This window comes from Adiantum capillus-veneris, chromosome 9 (assembly GCF_014529385.1).
Source record: "Adiantum capillus-veneris isolate H3 chromosome 9, ASM1452938v2, whole genome shotgun sequence".
In the NCBI taxonomy this organism is placed as follows: domain Eukaryota; kingdom Viridiplantae; phylum Streptophyta; class Polypodiopsida; order Polypodiales; family Pteridaceae; genus Adiantum; species Adiantum capillus-veneris.
The window spans coordinates 37813753-37838207 of NC_140939.1; the positions used below are offsets into that span (position 1 = coordinate 37813753).

Below are 24455 nucleotides of genomic sequence, written 5' to 3' on the forward strand. Positions count from 1 at the left end.
ATGTGTTGAAGTCTTATGTTCATGATCAGCAGTCTCAATGGGAGCTCTATCTCCCATTGGTACAGGCTATTCTCAATGATTCCTTCTCTTCTGCTATTGGTCGAACTCCGTATGAGGCAGCTTTTGGCCGCCGATTCCAGTCATTGTTGACTCGATCGGTCAGTCAAATGCCTGATGCCAATGCTGTGAGTCAGTCATTGGATGAGATTTCTGAGAGTGTGAAGCTTCGGCTAAGCAAGGCTCAGGAATCTTATTCTCGACAGGCTAACAAGCATCGTCAGGAGGTCTCGATCAAGGAAAGGGATTGGGTGTATCTACGGATTATGAAACAGCGTCTTAAGCAAGTTGGAAAGAAATGTCCTAAATTATCTTTTCGTATGTATGGTCCTTTTCCAGTCATCAAAAAGATTAATGAGGTTTCAATGAAATTAAAGTTGCCTGACTCATGGTCAATGCACAACGTTTTCCATGTTTCTTCGTTGAAAGTGTTTCAGGGGACACCTCCAAAGGACGTTTCGGAAGAAGAAGAGCCGGAGATCATCGATGAAGCAGAGGTCATAGAGCCGGAGCAAGTCTTGTTGCATCGGTTTTGCCATGGTTCGAAGAAACAAGTACGACAGTATTTTTTGAATTTCAAAGATCGAGGAACCCATGAAGCGGTGTGGGTAGACGAAGAGTTCTTCAAGGATTATCCAGAGTTGTTGGCAGACTACAAGGAAGCCATGCAGCTCTGTACGAGTACCTCACTTTAAAAAGGAGGGGATGTCACGTGACACATCCCAACCCTATGTGTCCGTGGACAAGCTACACCATAGTAGGGTTTCCGTCAAAGTCCAGTCAAGTTAGATTAGGAGTGAACTGGCACTTTTGTGAGTCTATTCGTAGACCGTGCATGCCAAGTCACTCAGTATAGATGCATATCCTCTGGTTGCACCTTGCACAAGCATAAGCATTTCCATCAGATTCCATCAGAGTCAGTTTGGGGATTTTTCAGATGACTTTATCCCATTTTTTCCTATTTTTGACATTTTTCACTTATTTATATAGTGACTTTTGTTGGGTAGTCAGTAGGGCAAATTGGGTAAGCTAATTTATAAGCAAACCCAAGTTAGCAATAATTGACAGATGAGCAGAGAGCACAACAGGCTTTTCCAAAGCAACAGGTGTTCTTTCCCTCTCAGCAAGAACCTCTCCATCATCGGTGAGGCCATCTCCCCCGCGTCTTCAACCTTGGTGTCGCCCCCACTTGCTGGCATTGCCTAGCGCTTACCTTTTGGAGACCTCGCCAGAAACCTCAGCACAGCCAGCAGCGTTTTGGAGTTCTCCATCTTCTTGCATAGCTTGGCGTTTTCCTCTCCAAGTAACCATCAGCCAACGTTTGTTCACAGCCTGCCACACACCCCATCTGGCGTTTTTCCATCAGCAGCCAACATCGCCATCAGATCAGCAACTTGGCGTTTATGGATGGTCTTTAGCAGCGTTTCAGCAGTACCAAAAACGCAGCCTACATCAGCCTTCAACTGCAGGGAATTTCAGCGTTTTGCATCAGTTCCATGCCTTGGAGAAATAGCATCATCATCAGCGTTTTCTTCAGCCAATAGCAGCCTTTAAAAACGCAGCCTAGATCTTCAGTCCACAGCAACTTTGGTACAGGATTTAGCCCTAAAACCACAGCAGCATCTGCGTTTTCCAGCCATAGGAAAACAGCCCCAGAGTTCACAGATTTCAGCACCTAAGTCATCACAATCATCGTCATCGGCATAGTCCAACAGCATCAGTCCTTTGTATTCGCATTGTACATCTTTCGTGCAATCAAGTAGACCACTCTCGCCGACGAGAGTGGGGCCTTCGGAGGAGGGTTTTACAACCCCTTGGTGTCGTATCTCTTCTCTCTCCTTCTCTCAGTCTCATTCATTTGCACGCACAATATCCACTCACTTTGTTCGTGACCACAGCACTCTACAAGACGGAAAGCTCTCTCTTTCCCTAAGAACTAAAAGGAACCTTGAGCAGTAAAGATCACTAATCTTGAGAAAATACAACATTCATTCCGCTGCACCTAACACATCCGTATGCAGTTTCTCGGCACATGGTTTTGTGTTGATGTATGCTCTATGTGGGAACACAGGTTGAGATGTGGAGCCATCATAGCTAAGTATTTTGGATGCATGGTTGATGCTTGCAGTTGAGCACTTGTTTATGCGCATCCATTGAAGCTTGTTTATGCAAACAAGTTGACAGGTTTTGTCAATATTCCGTTGAGTGGTACTCCGACTAGAGCGTGCTTGCTCTTTGTATGACTTTGTGAGGTGATTCCGGACGACTACATTCCCGGATTTGGCCATTTGGGCATTTTGTGTTGTATCCATTTGCGGTTTACTGTTGAGTTTTTGCTCCAGTTACAAGGGAGACTCTGCCAAAATTTTGTCAAATTTGTTTGCCTATTGTAGAGGCTTGTGAGCTTAATAGTTTGCGCACTTTGTCTGCTTGAGATAGTGTTTGCTCTCAGGTGGGAGATTTTTGTGATTTCAAGCATTGTTTGCCATTGTTTGGCATGGCCATGAGAGGCGATTTTTGTTCACGGCGATTGATATGTTGGTATTGTGGCCACAAGGGGCATATTAGGCGCCGTTGCTTCAGGCGTATGCGGCAGTGGAAGAGGCAGATGCATGGTGCTACTATGAGGACAGATGCTAGAGAGTATGCATGTGACGGGCATGTCACTTTTGAGTTTAGCTTGCGTTCAGACTACGTTGTGTCTTGGGATAGCACATTGTCTACGCGTTTTCTACTAGACGTGCATGCAGTTTTTCACGTGACGCCACGTCGTGATTTGTTTTGCTCTTTCTCTAGTGGGAGACTTGGTTGTGTGCAGTTTGCTGATGGTTCAACATATGACATAGAGGGTGTTGGAGATGTATGCATGTCTTTACCTAGCGGTGCATTGCTTACACTACAAGATGTATGTTATGTGCCAGGACTCAATCAGAGTCTCATTTCAGTGCGTCAGTTGTTGCAGAGTAGTGGATATTGTGTACTGCTTGAAGAGCGGTCATTTCGGATGCATAGGGGATCACTGGTGATAGCTAGAGGTGCTAGGAGTGGTCTGGTATATCCTTTGCATATTTCCAACACACGAGGCGGTGTAGTCTCTGTGTATTTGCAGCCATCTTTGGAGCGAGAGACGAGGCGTGTCTCTTTTGCAGATGTGCTGCATGGAGAGCAGGTTGTGCATTTGTCTTGTGGTGACGTTCACACAGACAGTGGTATCTCTGGGAATGCACAGCTTTGTCAGTCATCTGTTGAGGTGACATCAATTGAGCCAGAGACCAATGCATTGTTCTATGATGCGTCTGATACATTTGAGGGCGACAGTGTCCTTCAGACAGTTGTGTGTGATTGCAGTGGTGCTGATGTAACCGGCCTGTTCAATCCAAAAAGGGCGGTAGACTTTACTTTAAACCTTGATTTAGCTTTCACCCATTATTAGTCGTCTATTTTACCTGTACTTTCAAGACACATCAAAGGGGAGAGGGATACAGGCTGCTAGATTGCACCTGTATGAGTAGACGGACACCAGATTGGCCCCTAACTTAGGCGCCCCTTTCGGTATTTCTTTATTATTCAAAAGAGGGAATAAACGCTGTGATTCCTACAAGCTGCCCCGCACAAACTCGGCTGAATTTCCACTGTTCCAGCCCGATTTCGGCAGCATAACTGTACTAGAACCCTTCACGGTCAGTATTCCCACGCATTGACTGACTTTCCCGACGCATACGGGCACTTTGCAAAACCTGGCGAGAATCTGCAGCACGCTGAATTCTCTGTTTTCAGCCCTGAAAATACGCCAGATCGCCTGTACAGCGGTCCCCTTGCGTCCCCGAACCTCCTGGGGGTATTAGGGTCCGTTTAGGGCCAAAACCCTAAACCTGCAAAAATACACAGCAGGCTGTAATTCACTGTTTCGGGCTCCGTTCCGCGTGCCGGTCGCATCCCTAGCAAGTCCTCGAGCTCCCGCACCTGTAGGGCTACTTGCCCTTTGAATCGGACGAGATTTCTAGCGTGAAACCTCTCCGAATTCACCTGTACCTGCGGGGGGATTAGCCGCTAGCTAATCCAGTACCTGTGCAAGAGGCTCTTGCCTCGGCAATCGCGCATGAACCCACACAACTGTACATTGGTCAAATGAAGAGCCCACTAGAGGGGCATAACATACTGCCAAAGGGGAGAGAGAGGGCAGTGCGTAGCGTGCAGGGCATCACTCCTGGCACCGCACTGTGCATAAGAGGGAAAGCAAGCACTCCATAGCTCTTAACCTGTGACAAAATCTGAAAATGAGGCTCTCTCCTCTTCAAATTCAGCGCCACTTCTTGTTGCATAAGGCAAGTGCACCAGAAGGTGCCACTTGGCACTTTTACAAGCATTTTCCCGTTTCGGGGTTGCCGCCTAAAAATATCCCAACCGGTTGCCCAGTTGACTTCACGGCAGAGTAAGAAAATGTTCCCTTTGTCATTCCGGAGGTAATGACGCCAACACATTTTCAGGTCCCAAAATAGCAGTTCCCTAAATTTTAGGAGATGCTGCCATTGTATCTTTCTAGGTCATCCGACCCTCTTTGTACACTGCGGCCACATCCAGAACTGAAATGTAGCCTCTGTAGCAAAGGATTCCACTTTGGCTAGTCAATGACCCCACTTGGCTAACCATAGTCCTTGTCCAACCTTAGTGCTCTCTTGCCCTCAGGCCTGGACTCCCTCTGGACAGTTCCACACTAGCTATGCAATGCAGGGCAGTTAGATTTCCCGAGGGGTGTTTCCAAAAAGTGAAAATAAATAGATAATAAGAAAGAAATCAACAAAAAGGATAGATAGTAGTCACACGCTGGTGACAGCTGATTTTTCGGTTTTGCAATTATTCTCAGTAGATATGCCTTTACCAGAGGATGCTGACATGGTGATGCATAGTCAGGTGGTTCCTGATGAGGATGCATATGGCACTGAGGTTGCTGACAGGGATAGGTTATTACACATAGTGCATGTTTCGTCGGCTTTAGGGTCTCTCATGTCTGACCTTTTGGTTTCGAGACCTGATCTTGCTTATGTGGTTGGTGCATTTGCAGTGGGAGTTGTCAGTTGTGTGATGACTAACACTGGCATTGTGCATTGTGGAGCCATGCATGTCGTCACTCGATACTTGCATCATGAGTGTCATCGTAGCTCTAGCCCTAGTGGTATGCATGTTGCATCTACACTAGAGCATGTTTGGAGTGAGCCAGTGGGCATAGGTTGAGAGTCTTCTTCTCTCACCTCTTGTATATACTAGTTGTAGGCTAGTCTTCTCGCCACTTATCGGCACACAGCCTTTAGTGGGAGAATGTTAGGTAAAGGCGGTGTGCCTCACCGTGCTTTGTCCGTGTCGGCCGGCCAGTGTGCTGCTGCCCACATTTATCTCCTTATTCTTTATACATACAAAGAATAAGGAGCTCTCACTCACATTCTCACATGGTGGTCACACAGTGAGATTTGGGAGCTCCACCCACATTCTGTGTCGTGCTCTCTCTCCCCCTCTCTCCCCTGCGCACTCTTTGCGCACGCGGACCGCATCTGAGCACTCACAGCGACGGGCTGGCAGTGCAGGCGGGCGGGCGGGCAGTCAGTGCGGGAGTGGGTCAGGAAGGCAATGCGGGAGCGGGCAGGCGGGCGGGCAGGCAGGCAGGCAGGGACTGAGGGCGGCAGCGCGCGGGTTCGGGGGCAGCGTAGGCGAAGGGCAGGGGGGAGGTGGGAGCAACGCGAGCTGCAGGGCAGGGGAGGGATAGGCGATGGCGAGGGAGGAGCAGGAGCGAGGCGAGAGCAGCAGCGAGTTTAACAAGGTTCACTCTTTCTGGCCCAGATTTTTAAGCATCATGGTATGCCCAAAACGATTGTTAGTGATCGCGACCCATGAATGACCAGTATTTTTTGGCGAGCCCTTTTTGCAAACCTAGGAACTACGCTGAACTTCTCTTCAACTTATCATCCTCAGACGGATGGACAAAGCGAAATCTCAAATTTCACGGTCTTAGACATTCTAAAGTGCTATGTCTCAGATAACCAACGAGAATGGGAGAAGTATCTACCTCTCGTAGAATTTGCCTATAATAACACTGTACATTCCTCTACAGGAAAAGCTCCTTTATCCTTCTAACCAAGGATAAGATATTTGCACCTGATGAATTTGTTCGAGATCTAGAGACTGCTTACACTCAGGTGAAGCGTGCTATCCTTCGATCTCAAGAGAAACATAAGAAAGCAGCAAATAAACATCGTCGTGACCAAAAGCCTGTTCTTCTCAAGTTTGATAAAGCCAAACTTAAGAAACCGGCCAATCAGAAAGGGAAAATTGTAAAACTTTCCAACAGATATTACGGCCCGTTTAAGATTACAAAACAAATTAATGACGTAGCATTTAGATTGGATCTTCCCGAGAATTGGAAAATCCATAATGCCTTTCACATGAGTCTTCTCCGACCTTTCGTTGGCGAACTTTCTGCCGAACCAGGAGCGTCAATTGAAATCTGGAAAAACTCATCGTAAGTATTTAGTTAAGTTTAGGAATTACTCCCCTCTTGATGCTCAGTGGATGACTGAAAACGATCTACAATCTTTTCCGGACATCCTTAGTATTTATCTAGAAGCCTTACAGTTGAGGACAACTGTATAGAAGCCAGAGGTATGTAACTACTTAGTCTATAGGAGAACTGCTATTTTCTAATAATGAAAAATGAATTTTTATGTTGTTTAAGACTTAATGTGCACATATGAATTAATGGATCCATAGTTTTTAAAACGGGACAAGATTTATGGAGTTTATGACCGTTATGAATTTTCCTGTTGTTCGGGTAGTGTAGAATAACTGGACACAGAATAGAGCATGCCAGAATGACCAAGCACATAAATGAAGATGGGTTTCTAAGACCACCGAGTGCGTTCTTGGTCATAAACAGATTAGTTAATGAATTCTTTGGGACGCCTTATTATATTTTAAGTTATTTCTAAAAAGTAAATGTTTCCGTTATTCGTTTTGCAGGAAAATACGAGGTGAAGTTCCCATCTAAATCTGTTAAGTGTGTGAATTGTTCTGTTTAATGTATATTTTATGCAAGGGGGGTCAAATGGTTTTAAAGAGGCCATTTTTAATAAAGTGGCCACCCCTAGTTTGAAATGGCCAAAATAACTAAAGCCCAAGAAAGGAAAAAATCGTACAAACTACACTTACAGACCAGCGTGGGATTTCCGAGAGGTCACCGTGGACAACATGGAGAGATCCTACACGTGACAGTCCTTATTAACATGCAGATTCCGGCGGAGGGGCCCAAACCCTATCAGGAGCAACAGAAGAAGGACTGACCAACTTATAGGTTCTTGCCGAGTGCCCTAAAAATACAAGGGGTAACTCTGCCACTCCGTCTCGTGTGGATCTCTCTCTCTCTCTCTCTCTCTCTCTCTCTCTCTCTCTCTCTTTCTGTTCACTTGTTTTGAAGTGCTAAATGTCTGTTCTAGTCTGTTCTTTTAGTTGGCACGTGGTGTCCGTCCTGTTACAGAACCTCTGTTCTTTGTTGTCAATTCTCGAGATCCTATGCTCTCAAATGTGGAAAGCTAAAGCTAGTCTCAAGTCATGAGCCCTATAGTTCGATGGCCTTTGCACCTCTATCTTGGACACAAATTCCCTTTTTTGGGGCATCTGTAATCATTAGTTTGAAGGCGAGAGTCTACATCTCTCGGATTTGTGAATGCCATGATTATTCTCAATCTCAGGGTATGGAAACCCTTTGGGCTGGTCTAGCTTTGTTCCCACAGAGTGAGCAGAGGCTCATGCTTTCCCCTGTTCCTGCTCTTGGAGAAAACACCTTCAGCCAAACAATCATTGTCATGTGCAATGGAAGTGTTTAAGGATTTAGCTCGGATCTAGTACTTCACACAAACAGAAGGGACACTTTACTTCACTTGAAAGAACTGAATGAAAAGAGAGACACGAGAGAGAGAGAGAGAGAGAGAGAGAGAGAGAGAGAGAGAGAGAGAGAGAGAGAGAGACGATATGTCGGGTCCCAAATCCTCAAGGGTGCCAGTGTAGGTACTTTCTTTATTCTTGCACAATGCTGATACAATGAATAAATGCTGAGATGCTGATGCTAATGGGTATTGATGCTGGGTACTACTGGGTATTGATGGGTACTGAGGGGTACTGCGGGGTCCTGAGGTAGTGATGGGATGTGTTCTCACAAATCGTAACACGATTCTTGAATCGAAATTACTGCACCAAGAGTCAAATGACAAGAGTCTCAAATGTCTGCTGTGTAAGACAAGTCTCTTATCTCTATAAGTCTCATATGTTTATTCTATAGGCCTTCCCTACTTGGTTAGCATCATGGTTTTGTGAGGATGCAATAACTCGTGGTTGGTAGAATATTCCGCTTTTGTGAGCTTTCAAGCGTAAGTAATGATAAAAGACATGTATGATTTTATAATATATTTCTTGTAATGTACCCATACATACCAGTCCACGTACCTGTATGACCGTATGGTATGAATGGATCTGTATGTTGTACATATCCTACCTTCTTGGCAAGCGACTTCTTGGAAGAGAACTCTGAAGAGAGGTCCTTTTCCTTCGATCCTTCACATTGGGAAGGCGTGTTCTCGGGATCCCTCTCGTAGATCAGCCCTATCTACAACGTCAATGGGCTGAAAATAGAGAAAAACAGCAACTTATGTAATGAAAATGATCCTAGAAGTGTTGTTTGCGAGGAAACCTTCTACTTAATACTCAATCATGGCAACATCCGGTAAACTTGGGGCACCCATATGGACACCCCAGAACATCATCGTCAGGGCTAATTCAACAACAGCTTTAGAGCAGCAGAGGCGCCTTCTACAACGGAGCCAAGGGGGAATGCATTTATAACAAAGGGTAGCCCCCAGAAATAGGGGGACGCCTTGCTTTTTCTTGCAAATTGCCGCGGTTACTACTGCTCTTTGTGGGCCCACTCACTTGATCTGTGTGCTCTGATGGCACCATGGCCTCTTCTTTAGAGGCACTTGGCTCCGAAAGCCCCAAAACGACTAAAAGCGACTTGGTTTTACAACAGTGTCCACTAGCACTTTAAACATCTGCTATTTGTAAACCAGTGCCCAAAGCATGTATAGGGATTTGCCATGTCGGCAACCACCCTGTCATGTAGTAGTATGGATGGCTGTAATTTGTCGCAAATGGCGCTGCGATTTTCGGGCTTGTTGGATGCTACGTCAACATCTTTGCGCATTCTTCTCGGCCCCTTAGCTGGTCTTGGTTTGGGTGCATATGGTGATCCACTACCACGTCACCATTTTGTAACCCCCTCCCCCCACTCAGTGTAAAAGAAGAGTAATCGCCCTCTACCACACATGCAAAGCCAACATTGCAAAAGATAAGTAGAGACTAACTCTATGCAGACAATCCAATGGCCATCCCCACAATAGAGTGAACTTAACACAAAGCATGCACTCACACTCATCCTAATCTATACTGGATTTTTGATAACAATCATCAAATGCTAATTGCGGTGTGCAACTTAAGATCTATCAATCGTATACTACAATCATTTGAAACATCTATTTTACCTCGCCCTAACAATCAGGAGTAGAGAAAACTGAAAACATCGTGCTCTTCACAGTTCTTTCTACGTCCCAAAAATTCTAAATCTGTTGATTGTATGGTTTAAAGCACCTCACTTTCTAGTTTGGAATACTTTAATGCCTACCTTCATTATCGTGGCTAATGATTTTTAGTTCCTTACTTTTTAGTCTATGATTTTGATGTATAAGTTTGCATTTGTAATTGTCAGTGACTCGTCTTTGTTTTCATGCCAAAAGTTTTTCAAGTCAATAAAGCATATCTATACTGTTCATATAAGTTCCTCCTTTCACATTTTGTTTCCTTTTGACCCAGGGGTTCCCTAGAGCAGATATAGATGTTTTTCAAGTTCGAGGAGATCGTCATCGTTTGTCTGGTGCGTCCTTATCGATTATGTTGGTGTCAGTTATTGAATTACATAAGGACAAGTGATTTTACCATGTGTGTGTTATACACACACACACACACACACACACACACACACACATAGTATCTGTGTGTGTGTGTGTGTGTGTGTGTGTGTGTGTATTTGGGGAGAGAGAGAGAGAGAGAGAGAGAGAGAGAGAGAGAGAGAGAGAGAGAGAGAGAGAGAGAGAGAGATTTTCTATTTGGAGGCCGATCTTGACCTATAGGACCAAATGGTTACGTCATTGGTTACAATCCAATTTGGGCATCATAAAAAAGGTGCAAGTGTAAAAGCATTTCTACAAGGCTCTCATGACTCATGAGAGCTCAATATTGCAATGGTAGAAAATCATGCCCTTGACATACCACATGCTTATTACTGCCAATTAACACTTTGCGTAAAAGATAAATAATAATCTTCGACTAGAGCTTGAGAGAGAGGCACATATACGCGTAGAGATATAGCATAGTAGATGCGCAGAGATATGGATAACTTGAAAGATGAGAGAGACAAATCAGAGAGATAGAGAGAGAATATTGAGAGTGACACAACATTGACCCAGAATGGCTTGGAGTATGTTTATTCCTCCAGAATTACAAGTGCATAGGCTGAAAATTCAGCATGGAATCATCGTCAAACAAGTAAGAAAACAATCTTGCTGGTTTCCCCTGGGTCACACAACCAGTTGTCTTCTCTTCCATATCAAGTGGATTGACTTCCTCATGCTTCATACGATCAGTTCGGTAGCACCTCCTCCAACGCCTTCCTTCACATAAGCTTGATCGAGAGAGAGAGAGGTAGCATGTAGAGGGCAATAGTGATGGTATTGTAGAGGCTGGTTGGGCTTAATTAGAGAGTAATTTCAGCAATGAGGTGATCTCCAAAATGAGGGAAAAGGGGCTGTTTTTATGGATGAACTTGCCTCTTGAATAAGGAGGTTATGTGTAGCATTATCACAAGTGTCTTGCCACTTGTCTAAAAAAATAAATTATCTTTGACGGTGTCCTTACATGTCTCAAGTGTCTTGGCACGAGTGTCTTACCTTTCGTAAAAAGAAGAAAAGTGAATTGTCTTTTGTCTTTGACAAGTGTTCTTACAGATGTAACAAGTGTCTTGATACTTGTCTTTCTTTTGGAATACTCCTTTTAGATTCTTCTAGCCCTTGACGAGAAGCTTCTAGAACATTCTAGAATTGGCGAAAAGCTGATAAAAAAAACATCAACATGGGAGTTAAATGAAAGTTGCTTTCGAGTAGAATACCTATTGCTCAAACATTTTCAAAACAACACTCGATGCAACTCATCATGCATGTTTTATTGTGTGTGCCTAATGTAGATTCCATCCGTTCCACACTTGAATCCATCTCTCTCTCTCTTCCAATAAGGTAAGAGGATATAGTCCTTCATGCTTTTCAAGCATGTCAATGGCCATTCATACTTCCCCACTTAGGGAGAGAGGTATGTCTAATCAATCATGGTTCTGTAAACACAAGAACACGCGTCCAATTATCTTTCAATCGGAAAGACAACATATGTGATCTTTTTGTGATTGATAGGTTCATATGCAAAGGTTGGCACAATCACCATGTGCATAAATGTGTCTACATGTGTGAAAGGCCTAAGTGCATGTCTTTGAGACAAGCGTACTCTTGAAATCTCGGATCACAGCTTTTCCTCCTTTGTAGACTGCCCACTTTCCTTGTTTCCTTGCGTCTATGACTTAGGCAACTCTTTGGCCCTGCTCTTAAGTTGGAGGGGTTTGAGCTCATCCGAAATCCATACTAATGATTCTTGTAGTGATCTGTCTGCTTCATTAACTTGATCTTCTCATGTAGGTCATGATAGCAAACTTTAGTTTGCTTCCCTTTAACATCAATATAAGTTGGCTCACTAATGTTTTTGAACGAGAGACCAATCTTCTGGCAAGCCACCAATTCTAACGTAGTTCTGTAACAGACATGGACACCTCAAGTCAAGATTCTACCGCGACACAGCAGAGATTCACTTTTAAAACAGTTCACAGTTCACAATTGATTCGACACGGCCCGGCGGAGCTCCGTGCCTAGAGATATTGGCCCCAAAATCTGGAGCCCCTTTCGGTATTCTTTTTGTATTAATCTGTGCTCAAAGTACGAGGGAGTGGGAAGGGTCTCACTCTCAGACTCTACGTCCAGATGCTCCGAGAAGTGGGAGCCCAAACCACTTATTCATTCATTACAAGGGATGCCAAAATCAGAGCCCCAAAAGCTTTCAGTTTTTAAAAACAGGCTTAAAATAAAGCAAAGCCCAAAAGCTTTCCAAATTATGGCTTGCGTAGAATTCCTTGCGCAAAAAAAGCAAAGTTGGAATTCCGTACTGTCTGCAGCGTGAAAAGCGGGATCCGTACAGCCAGCCGCGTCAGCCTTGTCAACGGATTTTCCGCCGCAAATCACGGAACCTACCACGTTAGCCAGTACCCGCATTTCACGGGACTGTCCCCTGCTGTGTGTGTGTGTCCGGTCTTCTACCCACTTGATGTCTAGGGCTATGCCATGTCACCGGTTTGTGACATACCCCCCTCTTGGAAGCATTGTAATCGCCCTCGATTACGCCTGCAAATCAGACAGAGGCCATAAACTGTCTTAGAAGAGACTGACTGTTAGTATCGACGCACTAAGAAAACACATCTAGCACATGTACCAATCGACAGTCACATCATAGGACATCAATTGACATCACATGACAAATCACATTCAAAAATTCATTCGGATCTCAGACCATGATTAATCAGCAACATATTTAACAATTGCATCTAGATCCACTTGGGACCTCATAGATGCCCGATTAAGTAATCCTTATTGCAATCATGTCTATTGAGATCTTTCAGACCGAAATGCTGCAGTCATTTCGTCTATCAGTTCCTGCACTTAGACAAGTCAAGAACAAATGAGTATCATATTATTGGGAATTCCAGTTCATAAAGTCATACAACTGTCGATGGCTCTCATTGCACTGCGTTTCAATATTCCTACAGTCAAAGCAATGGCCTCTTGCCCACATTGTGACTTACCTCAACATCATGAGATTTTGTGAGGGAGGCAGAGAGAGAGAGAGAGAGAGAGAGAGAGAGAGAGAGAGAGAGAGAGAGAGAGAGAGAGAGAGAGAGAGAGAGAGAGAGAGAGAATGGGCGCCGAGTACACTTTAGTTTTGTTGCCTTGCTACCGTCAGTCCACAGTATCCCTAAAACTCAAAAGAGACATCAGTGACTTTAGTATCAAAAATCGGGGCAATCTGTTGACAAAGGAGTCCTTTCTTGTGCATACCCGCTACACCAAATTCTGCCCAAGCTGAGTTCAGGGTTCAATTTGGAATAGACTATGCTAAACCAAATGCTTCAAGGTAAAGATTCACAATCTGAGGAGTATCTGCCAGGTCCTCCTTTTCCATCCACTTCGCATTCAATGTGGGATAGTTCTTGAATTTAACCAAGAACCGCCTTATGATTTTACCTTTTACCTTTCTATCTTTATGTGCCAAAATCTGTTATGGAAACGAGTATCTCCTCGTTTTCCTCCACTTCGGGTTGTTCATCTGGCTCCTTATCATCGGGCACATCGCCTTTAAAAGGCTTCAGGAGACTCACATGAAAAGCATTGTGAAACCTCCAAGTATCGGGCAACTTCAATCTAAAGGAGACATCATTTATCTTTTTGGAAATCTGGAAAGGTCTATAGTATCTCATGCTAAGCTTTGGAAAAAGCCGCTCCTTTCCCTTTTTCTTTCTTAGGTGTGCCTTCTCAGAACATAAGAGCACCCAATCGTTCTCCTTCAATTTCCAATCGCGACGAGTGGATCTGCTGCCTTTTTGTGTCTTTCTTGAGATTTCTCTAAAGCCTCTCGGACCTTGGCAAAAGCTTTGTCCAAGTCCCTCGTGTACTCGTCGCCTTCAAAAATCTTATCTTTCGTGCTTAAGAAGGGTGAAATCTTCGGAGCACCTTCAATAATCTCAAATGGCGCCTTCCCCCAAAGAGTGTATCGTGTTATTGTAGGCAAATTCCACCAAGGGCAAATACTTTTCCCAACGAGTCTTCTAATCCGAGATGTAAGACTTCAATAAATCCAGTACGACTGAATTTGCAATCTCCGATTGCCGATCTGTCTGCGGGTGGAAAGATGACGAGAACTGCAACCACGTGCCAATGTTCTCTCAAATAGCCTTCCAAAACAAACTCGTGAATGTGGGGTCTTTGTCGGAGACAATTGTCTCAGGCATGCCATGTAATCTAAAGATCTGGGCAATGAACAGTCTTGCTAAGTGATCCGGCTTGACTATCTTCTTCACTGGAATGAAATGAGCTTGTTTGCTAAATCTGTCAATAACAGTTTAGATACCATCGTGCCCACTCTGTGCTCTCGGGAGATCAAAAATGAAATCCATTGCAATACTTTCCCAGGGTCGGGTGGGTATGGGTAAAGGCTGTAACAATCCCTGTGCTTTATGCCCGTCAAACTTGACCTTCTGGCATACCAAGCAACTGCGTACAAAATCGTCTACGTCCTTCTTTAGTCTCAGCCAAAAGAAGTATCTCTTGACACCTTTCAAGGTGGTAGCAATGCTGCGGTGACCCGTAAATGGTGGACAGTGGCATTCGGTCAAAACCTTTTCCCTCAACGGTTGTGTAACGCACAACATCGTTTTCTTCATCAAGTAGCCATCCCGAATCTAATATCCCGCTACTACCTCCCCATTCCGTATCCAAGTGAAAATATCTGCAAAATCTGTATCTATGGCATACTGATCGACCATATCCTCGTAGCTCCTATAATGTATCGCGGAGATAGCTAGACCCAACGGCTTCCAATACAAAGCATCTGCCACCAAGTTCTTCTGTCCCTACACATGGACAATCTGGAAGTGAAACTGTGACAAGATGTTCGCCCACCGCATTTGCTTTTCCGATAGCTGCGTCTGTGACAATTAGCAGCGTAAACTCTGGTGATCTGTGAAGACGTAAAATCGGCTTCGCATAGGTAATGTCGCTACTAAGGAAGAGCATGTATAACCGTAAAAAGCATCTCCTCATATATTTGTGCTGTCAATTCCGGCCTTGAGAACAATCGGCTCTCGTAGGCAATGACATGGCCTTCTTGCATTAAGACCGCACCCAGACTACGACCACAAGCATCACAATATACTTTAAATGACTTCTGCAAATCCGGCAAAGTCAAAACTGGTCCTGTAGTCAATTTTTCTTTCAATGTCTGAAAGGCTGTCACCTCTGTGGATCCCCATGAGAAAGGGACTCCTTTCTGAGTCAACATATGCAAAGGGGAAGCAACCTCTACAAACTTTCTAATGAATCGCCGGTAGTAAGAACATAAGCCCAAGAAGCTTCTAACTTCATGGACATTCTTCAAATCAGGCCAATCACGGATAGTCTCTATCTTGGCCGGGTCCTCCTGTTGTTGAGACGATGTGTCCGAAAAAGTGTATCTCTGGTAGGAAAAATTCACTCTTCTTTGCATTGATCACCAACTTGTGATCCCGCAATGCCTGAAAGACCTGTAGCAGACGTTCTCTATGTTCTGCCTCATCCTTGGAGAAGACAATAATGTCATCAAAGAAAGTGCCAACAAAAGATCTGTACTCTCTGAAAATCCTGTCCATCAGTCGATTAAAGGTCGCTGGAGCATTGGTAAGCCCAAAAGGCATCACCAAAAACTCAAATAAACCGAAGGTCGTCCAAGAAGCTGTCTTGTAGACATCTCCCGGCGCGATTCGGATGTGATGATATCCGCTCTTCAAATCGATCCTGCTGAAACAAGAGGATCCCTGTAGTTGGTCTAGAATATCATCGATCCTAGGAATCGAAAATCTGTTCTTGATGGTGATTTTGTTGAGAGCTCTATAGTCAATGCACATTCTCCAAGATCCGTCTTTTTTCAAAACCAACAACACCGGAGAGCAGTAAGGTGAAGTACTCGGCTGGATAAGACCCTTTTCCAAGAGGTCTTTCACTTGGTTCATAATTTCTTCATTCTGGGCTCGGCTCAAACGGCAAGGTGGCCGGTTCGGTGGTGTGCTTCCAGGTATCAGATCAATGGTATGATCTTTAGGACGAGTTGGTGGCAACTGGCCTGGCAAGCCCTCAGAAAAGCAATCAGTCATCCGGAGATGGTTCCAAGCAGTTTATGTGTCGCGTTCGTACTCCTGAGTCAACCAAGAAGAAATAAAAAGCCTTTTAAATTTCAGTCATTTAACTAGTGCTTTCTTGTTCAATAGAAGAGTGGACTACCAAGTTCAAGCATTTCCCTTGAAGTAAGAGGTAGCCCTCCGAATCTTGGAGTGCTATGAGTAATGCCCTCCAAAGAAAGCTATATCAAACTGCTGTATGAAGGCCAAAGCCCTCAAAGCATCTCGGAATCCTGAAAAAGTGTCAAATTTAATGGATTGTCCACCTTCTTTAAATTCTCGAACTTTCTTGCTTTTATCCTCCAGAAAGTCATAGTGGTTGGCTTTATAGAAATTCTTCTTCTTAGCATAAAATCTGTGATCATCGCAGTCTGAACTATCTGAAGACGAGTCCTCTGTAGAACTGTCACAAAACAGGAGCGTACACGAGCACTTAGAAATCTGAAAAATAAAATGCTTTGCAAAAGGGAGAGAAGGGAGAAGATCGACACAGTATTGGGGACCAGAAGATGGGCTGGTCCCCCCCCCCCCCCCCCCCCCCCCGTTAAGAGTATTCTTTTATTCAGGGAGAATTCTTATACAAGCACGAGAACCCGAGAAAACCCCTCCGTTTTGTAATCTTAGACCCGAAGGTCGTGCTTTCCCGTAAAAGGGCTTGGGCACAAGGCCGTTCCTTCCCGTAAGGGACTTAGGCGCGTAGCCATACTTTCCCGTAAGGGACTTAGGCGTGAAGCCGTACTTCCCGTGAAGGGCCTTCCCGTAAGACGGGAGATTCCTGCAAAACAAACCACACAAAGCAATAATTCTCAATGCATATCAACACCTTATACCTGTCGCTCCTTGCTCGGAAAAGCGACCTCCGTACTCGGTCGTCACACGAACACTTGCAGTTTTCGTCGCCAGCCTTTGCTCCAGAATCCCACTAGCTTCTTCTGCTGCTGCCGGCGTCTACCAAACTGGAACGCTGGCTGCCTTTATAGGGCCTGGCACCCGGTGGGAATAGAGCCGAAAAAGAAGAACCCTGGCGCCCTAGAGAGAGGAGAGAGAAAGATCGCTGATGCTGGTGCTTTTTAGAGAGAGGAGAGAGAGAGAGATCGCAGATTCAGCCCATGCGTAGGTTTTTAGCGCTGGTTTTTTGAGAGCCTTGCTTGCTTTATTTTATTAATAAAAGGGTTGGTCACTTAAAAGTGACCGGCTACTTTATAAAATAAAGTGTGAACCTGTTCAAACTTTAAAAACTCACTCAGTTAGTGAAAATAATGCTACACGGACACATTCCAGGCGTTCCCGGGTGGAGGACACGACACAGATGCAATGCAGACACAGACTCCTCGCGGGAAAACATTTGTCCTCGCACGACTGTTCCTGCTTTTCGCACAAAGCTTCATTGAATCCATCTTTATTCTTGTGCTTGCGTTCTTACGCGTATTTTCTTACTCTGTTCGGATTTCCTCCTTAGCCTACGAGATGCCCCCTTACTGATGCACCCGTCACCCATCATGTGACTCATCAGGGGCACTCGTAACCCGGCCCTTTCCACCGAACTTAAGGAAACTCCTTCGCGATGTTTACCGTCACCCATCAAATGACACATCAGAGTTGTCCGTTCTTGATGGCAGTTCCTGTAGCTACAATTTTTTAACAGTTCTTAGTGCACATAATAAAATATCCTAAAAAAGAGATTAATCATTAAAAATAAAAAAATAGTCCAATTAGCAATATCCCTCTGGCTTCTAAACAGTTGACCTCAATTGTAGTGCTTGGACATATACCTCCAGTATCTCGAGATAAGTTGCTAATTCCTCCTGCGTCATCCACTGAGCATCTAGATTCGAATAGTTCTTAAACTTAACCAAATACTTCCGTGTTATCTTTCCGGATTTGAGAGACCGCTCCTGATGACTTACTGTCTGCTCCGGTTGGAGTATTTCTTCTGTTTCCTCAACCTCAGGAGGTTCCTCAGCACTAGGCTAGCTTGGAGGCGGTCCCACATACGGCCGGAGTAAACTGACATGCAAAGCATTATGGATCTTCCAATTAGGCGGTAGCTCTAATCGGAAAGTGACATTATTCACTCGCTCAGTGATCTTAAATGGCCCATAGTAGCGGGTAGAAAGTTTTAGCACCTTCCCCTTATGATACGCTTGTTTCTCAAGTCTTGCCTTCTCAAACTTGAGTAAGACTAACTGTCCGACTGTTAAGTTTAGATTCCTTCTGTGCTTGTCTGCAACTTTCTTATGCTTTTCCTGAGAGCGTAGAATAGCTCTCCTAACTTGCCCGTAGGCTGTGTCCAAGTCCCGGACAAATTCATCCACTGCAAAGATCTTATCCTTAGTTAAAAGAATGGGTGGAAGCAAAGGCTTACCATAGAGAATCTCAAAAGGTGCTTTCCCCATCGATGAGTGTATGGTATTGTTATACGCATACTCGACAAGAGGCAAATATTTCTCCCAGTCAGATTGCCGGTCTGACACATAAGCTTTTAACATATCCAATACTGTGGAATTGGCTATCTCACTTTGCCCGTCCGTTTGAGGATGGTAGGCAGATGAAAAATTCAGCTTTGTACCAAGATTATCCATCAAGGCACGCAAAAAATTTCCTTCCATGCGAGGATCTCGATCACTCACAATAGACTTAGGCATTCCATGATGCTTAAAGATCTGTGCTAGAAAGACCCTAGCCATATGATCTGCTTTGATCGTTTTCTTGACTGGTATGAAGTGTGCTTGCTTGCTAAACCTGTCCACAATGGTCCAGATCACGTCATTTCCAGTCTGAGTTCTAGGGAGGTCCATGACGAAGTCCATGGCAATACTTTCCCAAGGTTCATTAGGCACAGGCAAAGGTTGTAGCAACCCAGGCGTCTTATGCCGATCATACTTCACTTTTTGGCAAACCAAGCATTCCCTGACATACTTATCAATGTCTGCTTTAAGGCTAGGCCAAAAGAAATATCTTTCCATTGCTAAGGTCGTAGGGAGAATACCCCGATGACCCGCATAAGGCGAAGCGTGTGCTTCATCCATGATCTTCTTTCTTAATGGTTCCGCCACACATATGGCCTGATGGTGGTAGAGATAACCGTCCCGAATGGAATAGGGAAACTCATTCTCTCCACGATGTAGCTTTCCCCAAATGGTGGAGAAGTTTGGATCATTCGGATATAAATCCGGTAGGGCTTCTAATTCTTGGTGATACACCGAAGTGATAGCGTTCACCCTTGGCCGCCTAGACAATGCGTCTGCGACTACATTCTTACTCCCAGCCGTGTGAAGGATCTGGAAGTGAAACATAGACAAAAAGTTTGCCCATCTCATCTGCTTCTCAGATAGTTTCTTTTGCGTAAGAAAATACCGCAAACTCTGGTGATCAGTCTTCGTCGCCAGCCTTTGCTCCAGAATCCCAGCGCTAGCTTCTTTTGCTGTTTCCGGCGTCTACCAAACTGGAACGCTGGCTGCCCTTTTATAGGGCCTGGCACCAGGTGGGAATAGAGCCGAAAAAGTAGAACCCTGGCGCCCTAGAGAGAGCAGAGAGAAAGATCGCTGATGCTGGTGCTTTTTAGAGAGAGGAGAGAGAGAGAGATCGCAGATTCAGCCCATGCGTAGGTTTTTAGCGTTGGTTTTTTGAGAGCCTTGCTTGCTTTATTTTATTAATAAAAGGGTTGGTCACTTAAAAGTGACCGGCTACTTTATAAAAGAAAGTGTGAACCTGTTCAAACTTTAAAAACTCACTCAGTTAGTGAAAATAATGCTACACGGACACATTCCAGGCGTTCCCGGGTGGAGGACACGACACAGATGCAATGCAGACACAGACTCCTCGCGGGAAAACATCTGTCCTCCCGCGACTGTTCCTGCTTTTCGCAAAAAGCTTCATTGAACCCATCTTTATTCTTGTGCTTGCGTTCTTACGCGTATTTTCTTACTCTGTTCGGATTTCCTCCTTAGCCTACGGGATGCCCCCTTACTGATGCACCCGTCACCCATCATGTGACGCATCAGGGGCACTCGTAACCCGGCCCTTTCCACCGAACTTACGGAAACTCCTTCACGATGTTTACCGTCACCCATCAAATGACACATCAGAGTTGTCCGTTCTTGATGGCAGTTCCTGTAGCTACAATCTTTTAACAGTTCTTAGTGCACATAACAAAATATCCTAAAAAAGAGATTAATCATTAAAAATAAGAAAATAGTCCAATTAGCAACAAGAACTGTCAGAAATTGGGCGAAACTTAGGCTTCTTTGCCTTTTTCTTGCCCTTTCCGAAGCTTTGCTTTTTGTTTCGCTTTTTCCCTTTCCTGTCTTCTTCGTTCGAGTCAGAAGAGCTAGAACAACCGTCAGAAGAAGAAGAAGAGGAAGAAGATTTGGATACTCCTTCAAATCGCACATGCTTCTTCTGCTTTCGTGCCGAGGCAAAAGTAGATTGATGAGCCAAATAACTCGGGAAGTCAATTCCTTTCTTCTGCTTTTTGTTTGCATCAAAAAGCTGGATAATCCGTGTATCAACCACCTCTTCCAATTCTTGCTCTATAAACATCCTCGGAGTAGGAGGTTTCTTGAGTGCCGGTTTGACGGGTGGTTCTGTGGCCTAACGCCACTGACAGTGCACTTCGTCGAAGGATGTTTGAGTAAAAATTTGGCAAATTTCGGGTCCTTTGGAAGATTGATCATCATCTTTGTCGCATCATCAACCAATTTTCGACGCTCTATCTCTTCAATCTCCGCATGAGTAGGCCGAGGCGGGCCGTACTCCTCGTGAGAATCTTCTTCGTCATCTCTTCCCACATCCCCAGATGCAGAGGAAGTCGACTGATCTTTGTTTGAATCCATAAGTGTCGCGAGAAAAGGATCGGATTTCCCGATAGAAGAGAAATCGGCCGCGCTCTGATACCATTGTAACAGACTTGGACACCCCAAGTCAAGATTGTACCGCGACACAACAGAGATTCACTTTTAAAACAGTTCACAATTGATTCGACACGGCCCGGCGGAGTTCCGTGCCTAGAGATATTGGCCCCAAAGACTAGCGCCCCTTTCGGTTTTTTTTTTTGTATTGATGTGTGCTCAAAGTACAAGGGAGTGGGAAGGGTCTCACTCTCAGACTTTGCGTCCAGATGCTCTGAGAAGTGGGAGCCGAAACCACTTATTTATTCATTACAAGGGATGCCAAAAGCAAAGCCCCAAAAGCTTTCAGTTTTTAAAAATAGGCTTAAAATAAAGCAAAGCCCAAAAGCTTCCCAAATTATGGCTTGCGTAGAATTCCTTGCGCAAAGAAAAGCAAACATGGAATTCCGTACTGTCTGCAGCGTGAAAAGCGGGATCCGTACAGCCAGCCACGTCAGCCTTGTCAGTGGATTTTCCACCGTAGATCACGGAACCTGCCACATCAGCTAGTACTCGCATTTCATGGGACTGTCCCCTACTATGTGTGTGTGTCCGGTCTGTTAGGGCTATGCCATGTCACCGGTTTGTGACAGTTCTCTAGGCTCTTTATCCTTTCATTCTCTTTTAAACTTGACAAAACTTCTTTGACGAAATTATCAGAGTTTACCTTTCATGTTGTACTATGTTAGAGAGAGAGAGAGAGAGAGAGAGAGAGAGAGAGAGAGAGAGAGAGAGAGAGAGAGAGAGAGAGAGAGAGAGAGAGAGAGAGAGAGAGAGAGAGAGAGAAATGTTATATTAATGTCTTCAAAAGGCCAAAGTGACCTATGAGACCATAAAGTTACAATGCGGTGTATCTGATACAAAGTCAGATTAACAAAGTATAAATATTGCGGGATCCGAAACTAAGCAGTACAATGTGAAGTCAATATGGGAGGGGAGTAGAGATCCATCTTCATCTGTACTCTGGACGACAAAAGAGTATGGCTCGAATCCTTTGCTGTAGCCTCCTTCGAAACTGTGTAGCTCCTCTTCTCCATCGGGGTCGTCTAGATCTCCCTCGCTCCAATGCTCGGTCTATGAGAATGCCAGTAGTGCGGGTAGACCTCTCCACTGTTGGCTGCTCCTCAGTCTGTTCTTCTGGGTGTACAATATCTAGTGTAAAGAAATCTGTGATTTGTCTCTGGGGTTGTCTCTTTTCAGCTCTCCTCAGTAAAGTTTCTCTATGCCTGTGTAACTCAAGTAGATATAGCCCAAGACATCTTTGATCCTCATAACTCATGACCCTAGATAGAGGCCCAAAACCTTCTCTGAATAGACAATGAAAACGGCCTCGTATCTCATAGTACACTGTGCAATGACATATGTAATGTACTTCTGTCTCTGGCTCTAGATGGCATAAGTGGCATATCCTGCTATCTGCTAGGGTCCCTCTGGATCTGCCAGTCTCAATCTCAAGCTGATGTGAGTATGTGCGTATCTGGCCAATGGCACAACGCAAACCATGAGAAAGATGCGTGTCCATATAGCTAAGTCGAATCACAAACCCATCCCTCGTGAGGTGGAGAAGATGCTCTCTATAGAAAGCCATCTTTGTGCCCAACTCCTGTAACGGTTCTATCCATGTCCTCCTCGTGTCCAGCTGGATCAGATCCTGACAAATAAGTCTATTAATCTCTACCCGTGTCAGAGACCTCAAGGGTGCCTGTAGAGAGTATTGAAAAGGAGGAAGCCTGTCCATGGTGAAACTATGTGTCAGAAACCATGATGCCATCTGTGCATACCAGCATGATGTATCCCCATTAAGAGCTAATTGTCTGGAGGACTCTAGAGCCACCCTGGCATATCTGTCTCTGGTAGTATCCCACAGACTGTGTACAAAGGAGACTGATCTGGTAAGCGCCTCAATCTCCTTAGGGGGGCCAGCTAATTCCGCTCGAATGATATCATGCGGTACGGAAGCCTTGGCTTTAATCAACCGAGAGATCATAGATACCAGGGGCTTCTCCATACGCCTCCAACCATCCTGGCCTATAGAAGGTCCCCAAACCTGCACCCCATATAACATAGTAGAGGCAACCAAAGTATCAAAGAGCCATAACTTTGTCCTAGGTTCCTGGAACTGAACCTGCGAACACATCCTCTCCATTCCTCCCAGAGCCGCACCAGCTCTAGTAGTCTAGTCTCTGCTGCTCTTCTCAAAGAAAATCTCGGCCCAGTAAAGACTACCCCCAGGTAAGTGTATGCATCTGTATACTCCACAATCTCCTGACCATATTTGAAAGTAGGTACTGATCTCTTGACCCATTGCGGTGTGGTGTTAAATACCATAACCTTGGTTTTACCTAGCTTTACACACAATCCACTATCCTCTGCAAAACTGCGTAGTGCATCCAAATGTCGTTGCATACCTTCTGGTGAGTCAGATATCGGCACAATATCATCAGCATATAGCAAGAATGGGATCCACGTCCCTGCCAGCTGGGCACCCTGTCACCCTCTCTGTCAATGTAATCAGACACCTCATCAACATACATACCAAAGAGAGTAGGAGACAATGGGCAGCCCTGTTTCACTCCAATAGTAGAGTGAACTAAATCAGATACCCCTTCCGGAGTGTGTACATGTCCCACCACTGATCTGTACAAAGCCATAATCTCCCAAATCACCTCTATGGGCACCCCCATCTCCTACAATCTGCGCATCAATCGAGCTCTTGGTACCATGTCAAATGCTTTGCGAAAATCCACAAAGCTATAGTAGATCCGTCTCCCATGTGCTCTGCCCTCCTCAATGATGGCCCTGAGTGTCAGAACATGATCAAGAGTGGAGAAACCCCTCCTGAAGCCGGCCTGACCCTTTGCTCGTACACCCTCGCCCTCTGCCCAATTACTCAAGTGTTGCTCCAGAATAGATGCATACAACCGTGCCAATGTGTGTCCAACCTTAATAGTACGGTAGTTCCCAGGCTGTGTAGGGTCACCAGCCTTGAAGATGGGCACAATAGTAGACAACCTCCAAGTCTCAGGTAATCCCTCACACATGGCATGATTGAACAACACTGCGAGAACCTCCATCAGCATATCCCTGGCATGTATAAAGTGCTCCGCTACTAGACCGTCATGATCATATGCCTTCCTGGTCCTCATCTTGTCGATGGCCCTTTGTACCATCTCAGGTGTAAAGAAAGTGCTCGTAATTGGGCAAGGCTTGTTAGGGTCTGGAAGGGGTTCCTGTCCAGGAACCGTATATAATGATGTCGCATATTGGCCCCACATATCAGGTGAAGTAATCACTAGGGGAGGGGAGTGCTCATGGAAGAGTCGCCATGCCTCTCCTGAGTC

General features: G+C 44.9%; 1 protein-coding gene across 4 annotated transcripts in view; it reads left to right on the plus strand.

The window, feature by feature from the left end:
• LOC147450362 (26S proteasome regulatory subunit) overlaps positions 1 to 24455 on the plus strand; it is a 126709-nt gene that overhangs the window by 36626 nt on the left and 65628 nt on the right. For all 4 annotated transcript variants that reach the window (XM_086519606.1, XM_086519603.1, XM_086519604.1 and 1 more), the window contains exon 2: positions 9964 to 10024. In XM_086519606.1, the coding sequence (XP_086375732.1) occupies positions 9964 to 10024 (61 nt within the window). The remainder of the gene's footprint in view (positions 1 to 9963; positions 10025 to 24455) is intronic.